Source organism: Pagrus pagrus (genome assembly GCF_965226575.1).
Source record: "Pagrus pagrus genome assembly, contig: HAP1_SCAFFOLD_143, whole genome shotgun sequence".
Taxonomy (NCBI): domain Eukaryota; kingdom Metazoa; phylum Chordata; class Actinopteri; order Spariformes; family Sparidae; genus Pagrus; species Pagrus pagrus.
Window position 1 is genome coordinate 123278 of NW_028175320.1, and position 11069 is coordinate 134346.

General features: G+C 43.9%; 1 protein-coding gene across 1 annotated transcript; it reads left to right on the top strand.

Moving 5' to 3' along the window:
• Positions 1–1621: 1621 nt before the first annotated feature.
• LOC311254031 (cyclin-dependent kinase 2-like) lies at positions 1622–2728 on the top strand (the record flags this gene model as incomplete). The annotated part of the gene is made up of 1 exon (XM_084384458.1): positions 1622–2728. One exon carries the CDS (start codon positions 1622–1624, stop codon positions 2726–2728), a length of 1107 nt encoding a protein of 368 aa, XP_084240584.1.
• Between the last annotated feature and the right edge of the window lie 8341 nt (positions 2729–11069).

Below are 11069 nucleotides of genomic sequence, written 5' to 3' on the forward strand. Positions count from 1 at the left end.
ATAATGAAAACCAATGGACAATAGTGACAATAGCGATGGGTTTATTTCACAGTTAAAACAACACTTTGCTTAGCACGTTCTCCCTCAGTCAGGTCCGTTGCAGTGGTAGTCCTTGACAGTCCTCGTCACTCTTTGGTTATGTTGTGGATTGTTCACAGGTGGAACTGGTCCACTGTGACCCTGCGCGTTTACATTTTGGTGTATCAATCCTTTGGGAAACAGGTGTCAAAGTCTTGCGGAGCCTCATGACAATAAACAAAGTGGGACTAGTGATGCAGTACATGTTTCCTATGGCCGTGCAGACATTAAGCACCACGTATCTAATCTCCTCATATTCGACGTCCCTATATTTGACACGTTGTCGGTAATATATGGCACTTACGATCCAGGGTATCCAGCAGCATATGAACAACGTAACTGTGAGGAAGGGCAGCACTTGAGCTCTTCTCAGATTCGCACCAAAGGAATTGCGGTTTAAGTGCTTTCTCACAGTGTACACTATCATACCGTTGCAGTAAACGAGCACAAGTATGGGTATGAAGAAACACATGGTTGTCCTGGTCCAGAAGGTGGCAAGCTGGTAACGATGAGGCATATCATTGAAACACATCACGTTGTCCTTGGATACGGGACGAACGGTGTAATAGCATATGTCCACAAGAGCAGAGAGTGTAGGCACACAGGCGCACAGTCGACACACAAGCCTCCTCCTGTCAGAACTGTGTCTCTTCGGGACCAGGCCCTTGAGTGTTGACCTGTTGTTCACCACCTTCATGTATCTTTCGATGTTGATGTAGGCCATGAGAAATATGCCGTACTGGAAACTGAACTGTGGGGACACAAAAAAACAAAAACAAAACAAATCTCTTTAGATGAGCTGAAAGGCAGGCGTGTGTTTGAGTATGTGTTTACGGTATTTTAGAGTGGTAGTACTCACTGTCATCACTCCTGTCATCAGTTTGCACACCAGGTAGCCAAACACCCAGCCCTTCACGAGAATCATCTGAGTGACCCACACAGGCAAAGTCAGCAAAGTGGCCATGTTACAGACTCCCAGATGTGAAAAGAACACGTCGAGATCACGGACACGCCTAGCTGAGTCCTTACGAGAGATCATGATTATCATGTACATGTTGACAACCAAGCCTGTGATCATAACGAGTCCATGAAGAAGAGGGATGTAAAAGGTGCGGCTGTATTCGTAGAGATAGTGATGCGAACCTGACGGGTAGTTCGTACTAGTGAAGAGCGTAGAATTGTTGAATGTAGCATTTTCAAATGTTACATGGGTGGTGGAGAGTTGTTCCATACCGATCTGCGTGGTGACACAGGCTGCTGACAACCTTTGCAGCAACAACACAGAGACTTTAAGTACGCTCTGTGTGTGTCCCCAGCTTCCCAACCGCTGTAGTTGGGTCCAATACAGGGATTAGTCCGACCATCGAGGTTTTGGTCCAACTGCTATAGTCGTTTCCAATACAGGGAAAAGGTCTGGTCATCGAACCAAGCCACTGCAGTATATAATACCATCATATTGACAGGGTATCTAATCCTTCAAACACTTTGGGGTTTGTTTGTTTTTGTTTTTTTTTTTGCGTCAGCAACAGTCTCACTTTCAGAAATGGAGAATTACCAGAAAGGCTCCATTATTGGCCGAGGCGCATACGGAACTGTGTACAAAGTCACGTGTCTGAAGACTGGAAAGGCGTTTGCTCTGAAATGTCACAACTCCCCTGTGGTAGAGGATGAAGACATTGTAGAGAACGATTCAACAATTGGTGTAGAGGATGCGACCGTGAGAGAACTCTCCTGTCTCAGTGCACCGAGGGGTCACAACCCCCCTGTGGTAGAGGATGAAGACATTGTAGAGAACGATTCAACAATTGGCGTAGAGGATGCGACCGTGAGAGAACTCTCCTGTCTCAGTGCACTGAGGGGTCACCCCAATGTGATTCAGATACACGATCTTTTCATTGACGGTGAGAATATTGCCATGCTCATGCCCTACGTTCCCTACACCTTGACAGTGATTCACAATGGACATGGTCTGAAAGTCTACTACGACCTTGGTAAAGCAGTACAGGTGATTCCGTTGAGTTTTGTGGCTCACTTTTCCGTTCAGGTGGCCAATGCCCTGTCTTACATGCACGGGCGTAATATAATACACAGGGACTTGACACCTCGTAATGTGCTGCTGACAGAAGATCTGACCGTTAAGGTGGCAGACATGGGCCTCTCGAGACAATCCTCCAAACGGATGAGTCCAAATGTGGTAACGGAGCCCTACAGAGCCCCAGAACTGTTTGGTGACGCCCCAGACACCAGTCGGAAAGATTACACTTGTGCCATAGACATGTGGAGTCTGGGGGTGATGATAGCAGATGCGATGGAAGGAAAGGTTGTCTTCGCGGAGCGTGATAATGACAGTGGAACTGTGTCCACGTACGACATCATTGTAAAGACTTTGTGTCCAAGAAACCATGTTAGTGCACCAGTCACTTCCTGGGACATTGACGATGTAATGCCCAACGTGATGGAGTGTACTCTAGTGAGAAGAATCGTCCTTCAATTACTGACTTTCCGTGAGAATGAGAGACTCCTGGCCCATGAGCTGCTGCAAGACCAAGAATGGGTGCAGGCTGCTCATATGACCGAGGAAGACAAAAATATGGTCATACACCAGATTCAGCAACAACAACGACGACGACAAGCGAGCAAGCGATTCTAGTCAAACAACACCAGGACTGCATAGAAATGGTTCATTGTATTCACATTTATTTTGTACATTATTCATTGTACAATGATGCATGTATGTTTACAATACCAACAAAAATAAACATTGTATATCCTCACAATAACTGTGGTATATCTGCTTGCAGGACAGGCTGTCTGCTATTCAAACACGATTGTATGAATCAGCATCGTCATTGCAATGACTATCATGACACTGTAGGGTTTGAAAGTATTCCCAGTAGACCTCCACGATTTTTCAAGTTCGTCCATCATCCTCACGATGTCTTGTATATCTAGAGAGAGAGAGAGAGAGAGAGAGAGAGAGAGAGAGAGAGAGATGTGATTGTAATAAAAAGCTACATAGTATCATGATGAAACTGACCAAAAAACGCACAACGTACCTTCACTCACGTTGACCAGGCCTGCGCCCGTTTCGACACTATCCAGCTCCTTGAGATCCGGTACTCTAATGGGTTGTCTGGTTGTCGTTGTAGTTGTCGTTGTAGTTGTCGTTGTAGTTGCTGCGGCAGTAGGAAGTGTGGATGTAGCAACTTGAACATCTGAGCAGCTTGCGTTGACCTCTCCGTGTCTCTGATACATGTAATACTGCCAGGACGATGCATCAACTCCAATTCCAATTCCAGATCCACGAAATGCTGTCCCGTTGTCAACCAGGAAACAGCAGGAACCCAGACTTTGTTCTTTGCTCATAGTGTCATTCCACACTTCGTTTAAACTCCACATTTGCTTATTGTGGTATTGTGCTAGCCTGGAGATTCGAATGACACCCTGGAGCGGGGCAATGACTGCAGCCTTCGTCCCTGTGTCAACCTTGGCAGTGTAGTAAAACATACCACACGTATCACTGTTTACTCTCAAATAGAAAGTCTCCTTTCCAATCCTGTACATGCCTTCGTCTGTACACGTGAGAAAGCGAATGTTGACTTGGTAGCCCAGAGAGTTCATCGTCAGCTCGTATATCTGGTAAATAGCGTACATGGGTTCTCGGTCTTTCTGGAAAAACTGATTAGGACTCTGCAAGTACCCCGGCAGCGTGACAGTGCTACCCACTGTACCAACTATGGTGACCGGTTCAAGTCTTTTCTCCGTGAGACCTTTCGTAACTACGGTGACCGGTTCAATTCTTTCTTTCGTGAGACCTTCCATCCTTGTCAGGGTACAACAATCAACTGTCGCAGCAATGCACAGTAGAGTCATTGTGATAGGAATGTACATCCTCATAGCGCTTGGGTTTACACACTGTGAACCAATTCTGAGTCTCCTCGCAGTGAGTGTTACTTCAGGAGCAGTAGCGCCCTTGTATGTGTGCTGAACCCAGTTTCGTCACCACCCAGCCATGCAAAAATGGCCGATTTGTACAACTGCATAAGCTTGGTCCAACTGCATAAGCTTGGTCCAACTGCATAGGTTTGGTCCAACTGCATAGGTTTGGTCCAACTGATAGGTCTGTTGGTTAACCGTTTTACATGGTCATGAACATGTGTTCGGAGGATAGTTCTAGATGAGTCACTCACTTTTCACGGGATTTTAAGATTTTAACATGTGTATGTAAGTCGAACCAAACAGGGTTTCACATGTCACTCAACCACTGCTGTGTCAATCACAAGATGTTAGTATTCTAAGCAACACATTACACTAATCCCTAAATGCTTTACATTATACACAGTATTCAAATATATATGTTAACAATGTCTTTAGTTTGGTCAGCACAAACTCACTTTTGAGTGAATGATATTCGTGGACTACGTCAAAAATGCCACACGACCCTATAGTGTACTCGCAGTAGGGATTTCTCGGAAAGTCCTCATTAGTCCCTCTTAGATTGAGACGGTAGACATAATGAGCCATCTCGATGTACGTGATATGATCATCCTTGTACAGGAGATACCTGTCTAATCCATTACCTCCCTTCTGAAGAGTTCCCAGGAGATAAACCTGTTTCGAGTCTTTTAATGTCACTGGTATGTAACCATCCAGAGAAGTGTGAGCGACCCGTAGATGTTCAGGGAGCGATGATGTGATCCACTTGTCCGTAAAAGTAGGATTGCAAAAAGATTCTCCGTTCACCATGTACACATTACGGAAACAGTTGAGAAAATGGACTATCACCTCAGGCCTAGCCCCCGTGATCTCGATCAATTGTCTGGGTATGATACTGGAAGACACAAAGAGTACGCTGCGTTGGTTGCACGGGGATGACAGTAGAAGAGGCTTCAGTTTGTCAGTTATGTGCTGTGTGTAGCCATTGACGAGTTGCTCTTGTTCCAAAGGAGTTGTGTACTGTCCTCCGGGTGAGAGGTCTGTGTCTATGTCTGTGTCTGTGTCTGTGTCCGTGTCTGTGTCTTCGTCTAGGTCTAATACTGCACTGTAGCTAAAGTGTTCATTCACCACAGTTGCATTTATAAAAAGGTTATACGCACAAATCTCCTGTTTGCCCCCTCTAATGACAACATAATCCACATACACGTTGTTGTGATAAACCCCTCTTGAATTTGCCATTAGGGTGCTTGAGTCATATTGAGTTGCAGCCTCAGTTGTATCCATGTCCTATCGCTTTTATGATGCCTGAATCTGAATAAATTGGAACCCCCATTGGATGTATCAATGTGTATGTGACAAATCAATGCTACAGTGAACCATCAAGTCGCAAAACTTCTAGAGGGTTACATCTCTGTCAGGGTGGCTTTAGCGTACCTCAACTACAAACAAGAGTCACTACACACACACACACACACACACACACACACACACAGAGAGAGAGTCAGGTTAACACATTCTTTTATTCATCTTCATACACAGTCACAGGTTTTCTTGTAGCATCGCTGCAAAGGTGTGGTAAACTACATAATAAACAACAGTCTTCATGGGATTCCAGATCGTAGACATGTCCTGAGGGTCCCCTTCTGTCAAGACACACTTGAGAGCCTCAGAACAGTTGTCGTTCACTTCAATGTTGGTGTGATACGTTAAACTGTGATCCAAGGTCAAAGTCATTGCCAAATCAAAGTCTCCGTTGTCCATTTCTCTTGGGCCCAAGAACTCCGATATGAACGGGTTCGGAGGCTCTTTCACAATAGCTTTCGCCTTCTCCAGATAATGTACAGATGGTGCCTGTACTTTGTGAATAAGACATTGGAAGCTGTGTTCTCTCCCTGGGCATTTGTGTATCTCAAACAGGGTTTGATCAACTCTCGGAAAGCCTTCGCAGGTCACTGTAATCTTGTATCTGCGGATGTCTGTAAGTCTCACGGTGCACGCAAGTTGAAACCCAGGACATGTCTAGCCCATTCCAGTCAGGTTGGCTAGAAGCTCACGTGTGTCCTTTTCAAGTCTTGTAGCTTCAGCAGCACACAGTCCTGTGAAGTCATCCTGCTGTTTTTTAACCAAGATGTTAGACATGGTGGACGTGTCGGGTTAGGTCGTCTCATAGGAGTGTCAACATGTGCGATTTGGAACTATTTTTATTATTGTTAATATGTCGTGATATATAAAAGGTTTCAATGTAAGCAACCAGACGACAATCAGGCTGTCATAGGCCTTCTCAAAATCTTCATCTATCTGTTCCAACAAGTCACCAGGATTGGTATCTAGAATCAGATACACTCTTCCAAGAGTCGGAGGGGTCAGCGTCGACACCGGTATCCTGGGCGCAAAGCGCTTTAATTGTCTCTGCACACAGCCGACGATGGCTCTTATGCTCACATGTGACACAATAACTGACCTCGCTATCCACCTGCGTACAATCTTGCATGGTAGATGTAAGGCAAATGATGGATATAGACAGTCAAGGGTGTCTATATAGCCAGGGAGGCAAAGATGGAGGGATGTTTGTGAAGGTTGACAATATGAGCTATGGTTGGAAGAATTGCTCCATGGTCACGTTCTTGACAAATACGAGTCCTGTTGGTGACACAACAGAAATATAAATCACATCATCACAAAAAAAAACGAGTCCAACAACACGTTCATATATACAATCTCCAACAAAGTTCCACTTTGTGTTTATTTTCACAATGTTATCATATACACTTACAAACACAAAGGTGTACATTTGACAAGTGTGAATAAAAGCGTGCAGACATGAAGAGATATCAAAAACATGGTTTGTCAATATTACATAATCTCTGTGTGTACATTTCATAGGGAGGGGTGTTAGAACAACACCCACGGTTAGATACATTTCCAGTGTTTCACATATCAATATAGAAAACCGTTATCCCTTTTGTTGAGGACACATTTACTGTATATATTGGTTGTACAAAACCTACAACTACTCCTACAGCCACTTGACCATGACCACAGGTCATATCTAAATGAAACTATAAACCGCTGTGTTGGTACATATCTGTGCAGATCCATAACTGTCCTCGTCGTAGTCCCTAAACTCACCAACGATGTCAATACAATGCTGGTCTACACTGTCACCGTCAAACTCTTCACCATGAGGGCAAGTGAATATAGTCTTGGCAAGCTTGCGATTGAATGTGTAGTCTGTATCATGGATGACCAGACGTTTTACGTATTTAGGGGTGACACTTACCATCCCACTCTTCGAAGCTAGCACAGTTATCACGTCAACCACACTAGAACCGTCGGAGGGTTTACAATCTAAGACTATAGCCAGGGACCGGTCTGTTGGTGTCGCGTACTGAACTTTAAACCACCGAGACAGATAAACCACCATCTCTCTAAACTCCAAGCCTGTGGTAATGTTTTTCAAATCTTTATGGACAAGTGGAAATACCTCAGTCTGCCCTGCTGATGACACAGCCGAACACCACATAGCCAAGATGATCTGTCTTTTCAACACAAAACAGCTCCAGTGAAATCGGTATGAACCAAGGGATACGTTGAACAATTTAGGCAAGTAGTCATCAGGACCAATCATCTTTTCCGTGTTGGGCAGCGGACAGGTTCCCACCAGAATGTGATCCCAGAAACCCGGAACGTGAGGGATGCAGACATATCTGTAGGCCGTCTCTTCTGGCATTCGTGCGTTTGCCCAATACGTGAAGGACATCTCATCTCTCGCGGTGATGAGGTGGCTGAACACTGCATGGAGAAGCAACAACAGTTTCAATTGCCAAGTTGATAGATGAATAATGTATAGCTTGGAAAATAGAATAAAAATTACACGTACCGCTTTGCAGACTCTCAAGAGAAGGCCCAACGTTGGTGTCCAAGATACTCCGAGCGAATCTGCTGACATTGTCATCTGTCCTGAAACGGTCGGTTGGATCACGTTCGAGCTCCCACACTCCTATGTTCGCCATATCAGGATAATTAGCAAACCTGCTGACTGTGGTGTTGATGGTGCCGCGTTGAGACACTACACTGTGTACCTTGCATCCTCTGTGCGCGTGGTAACATATTGTGCAGATTACACAACCACATACACATTGGATGGGTTTGTTGAACTGAATCAAGAATTCTTGACAGATAACCGCTCTGTTGAAGGTTGTCTTACAGGTGGCACACAAGAGCGACTGCTTTATCAGAGCCAGCAGAGTATCGCTGAACGTGATGTTTTCACCATGGCTCTCCAAGCTGTGCCGTGGAGTGAGAGTGTGGGGGGCTTCTGGGTGTGTTACAGCTACTACAGCTTCGGTTGGGAATTGGAATATTGAATGCTGTAGTACAGGTGTAACTGGCTGGAAGATGTCGCAACTTACACCCTGACACTGCTGAGGCTGTGGTGGTGGTGGTGGTGGTGGTGGTGGTAGTTGTGGTTGCAGGAATACCAGTTGCTGAGATTGTAGAGGGTCACGGTGATGTATTGGTAGCTGCTGCTGCTGGGGTGTCAGAGGTAATTGGTGCTGTGTTTCAGCAGGCACTTGCTGGTGGGACGTTAGATGTCGAGGTGTTGAAGGTACTTGTGGGTGATGGTCTTCTACTCGAAAAGTTCGGGTCGAGGAGTCTTGTGACACGTCTTGTGACGCGTACTCACAGGTCTGCTCTGCAGGAAACAGGTTAACGTAGCCAGACGCAGACACGTCTCCATAATCGTATATCGATTTAGGCTGGCATATAGGGACTGTCGTGGGAATAGTGAACACGCTTGCAGCATGCGTGTCTGAACTGGACTGGAAATTCCATAGTCTCTCATTGCACTCACTTACATCGATGAAACTCTCCTGGTGAGTGTCTCTGTTACTGTAAGATAAAAAAGGAAGGAACATTGTCAGTAAAGCACCACAAGGTATAGCTTCTACCAGTATAATTAGAAACACAATGATGATGATGATGATGATGATGATGATATACACATACCACTCTGGCAAAGATGCAAGACTTGTGGATGCAATCACAGGTTCAGCATATCCAGGTGTATCGGTACACATTTCACACACCGGTGCAGCTTGGGACTCTGGCTCAGGTGTACGTTGGGACATGGTATTACACTCCTCAGTTTCAGCAGGGGCACCCTCCTTCTCGTCACACTGGGACTCAAGTAGTTTAACACAGGCAGCGCTGGTCTCAGCATAGTCAGCCTCCACCTCACTATACTGGGACACGAGCTCAGTTGATGCAACAATGGTCACAGACGCAATGTCTGTTGTTGAGACATCCCTTGACTCTTGTTTAGCACAGGCAGCGCTGGTCTCGGCAGAGGCCTCATCTGTGTTACACCGGGTGAACTTCCTTTCAGCTGGCACTGTACACACTTCATGGTCGGCGGAGGTTCTGTTGTCTCCAGCTGCACTCTTTGAGCTACTGCGTCTGATTATGAATGAATGAATGAATGAATGAATGAATGAATTAATGTTATTTCGAACATGTATATAAAGAAATAAATGTATGTAGCTATTTGTACATACAAAAGAAAGAAAGAAAATAAGAAATTAAAAAAGTAAAATAAAATACAGAGCAGGTCGCTCTTTGATGAAACTGCAGCAGTGCATACAGGAGAAAGACTGAAACTAAAGTATCGATCTCATTCCACTCAAGGAGTGGGAGAAGTACAACACTTTTTAAAAAATAAATAAAAATTCCCATCCCTTTTTAACTACTCTTCAGTTTGTAGCTACACGAATAATCTAACTACATAATACACCTATATATATATATATACCATATATACCCTTCATGAATATCCATATAAATATATAATCACAATAATATATACTACATACCCATCTTTGTAAATCCTTATCTTTGGGGCAGAGGCCTCATCTGTCTTGTACCTGGACTTCTTCTCAGCTGGGACTTTAGACACGTCGTAGTCAGCGGAGCCTCTGTTGTCTCCAGCTGCAGTCTTTGAGCCACTGCGTCTGATTATGAATGAATGAATGAATGAATGAATTTTATTTCGAACATGTATATAAAGAAATAAATGTATGTAGCTATTTGTACATACAAAAGAAAGAAAGAAAATAAGAAATTAAAAAAGTAAAAATAAAAAACAGAGCTAAGACATTACAAAACACTGCACATAGTGGTGGGCGATACTGCATGATTTGGTATCGATCCGATACCAAGTAAATACAGGGCCAGTATCGCCGATACCCATACCGACACCGATACTTTTTAAATTATTAAGTTGGATGCATCATCAAATTGCTAAATCTGAATGAATTTTCATGACTTTTTAGTGTTTTTGGATTATTAATTAGTTAAAACCCAGGACAGACTGTGGGTAAAGTTTATAGGTCAATAGAAAATACATTATCATAACAAAAGTTTTTGTTCAGAAACAATAGAACAGTAACAAAAACAATTTTTCCCCATAAAGTGTCATGTCTGGATTTGTTTCTTAAATAAACAAAGTGCACAAAATGATCTACTACCCTTTTAGAGAATGGTAGTAGATAATTATCTTTTCTTTTTTGTTTTCGTCCGCATGATTTTTTATATGCTTGTATGAATTTGTGAGGGTCACTATCTTAAAGCCTATTTGCAGATCATGCCCTCCTCCTGCTCTGTGTGTGTGTGTGTGTGTGTGTGTGTGTGTGTGTGTGTGTGTGTGTGTGCTGCTGGCTGCTTGCGTGTTTGCCTGAGTCACGTGACGGTACATCATCAAATCACAAGAGGGGGGAGGTGGAGCAAAGTGTGCCTGCTGTGAGGACTGACTCAGACAGAGGTCGCCTCTTTGATGAAACTGCAGCAGTGCATACAGGAGAAAGACTGAAACTAAAGTATCGATCTCATTCCACTCAAGTAGTGGGAGAAGTACAACACTTTTTAAAAAATAAATAAAAATTCCCATCCCTTTTTAACTACTCTTCAGTTTGTAGCTACACGAATAATCTAACTACATAATACACCTATATATATATATACCATATATACCCTTCATGAATATCCATATAAATATA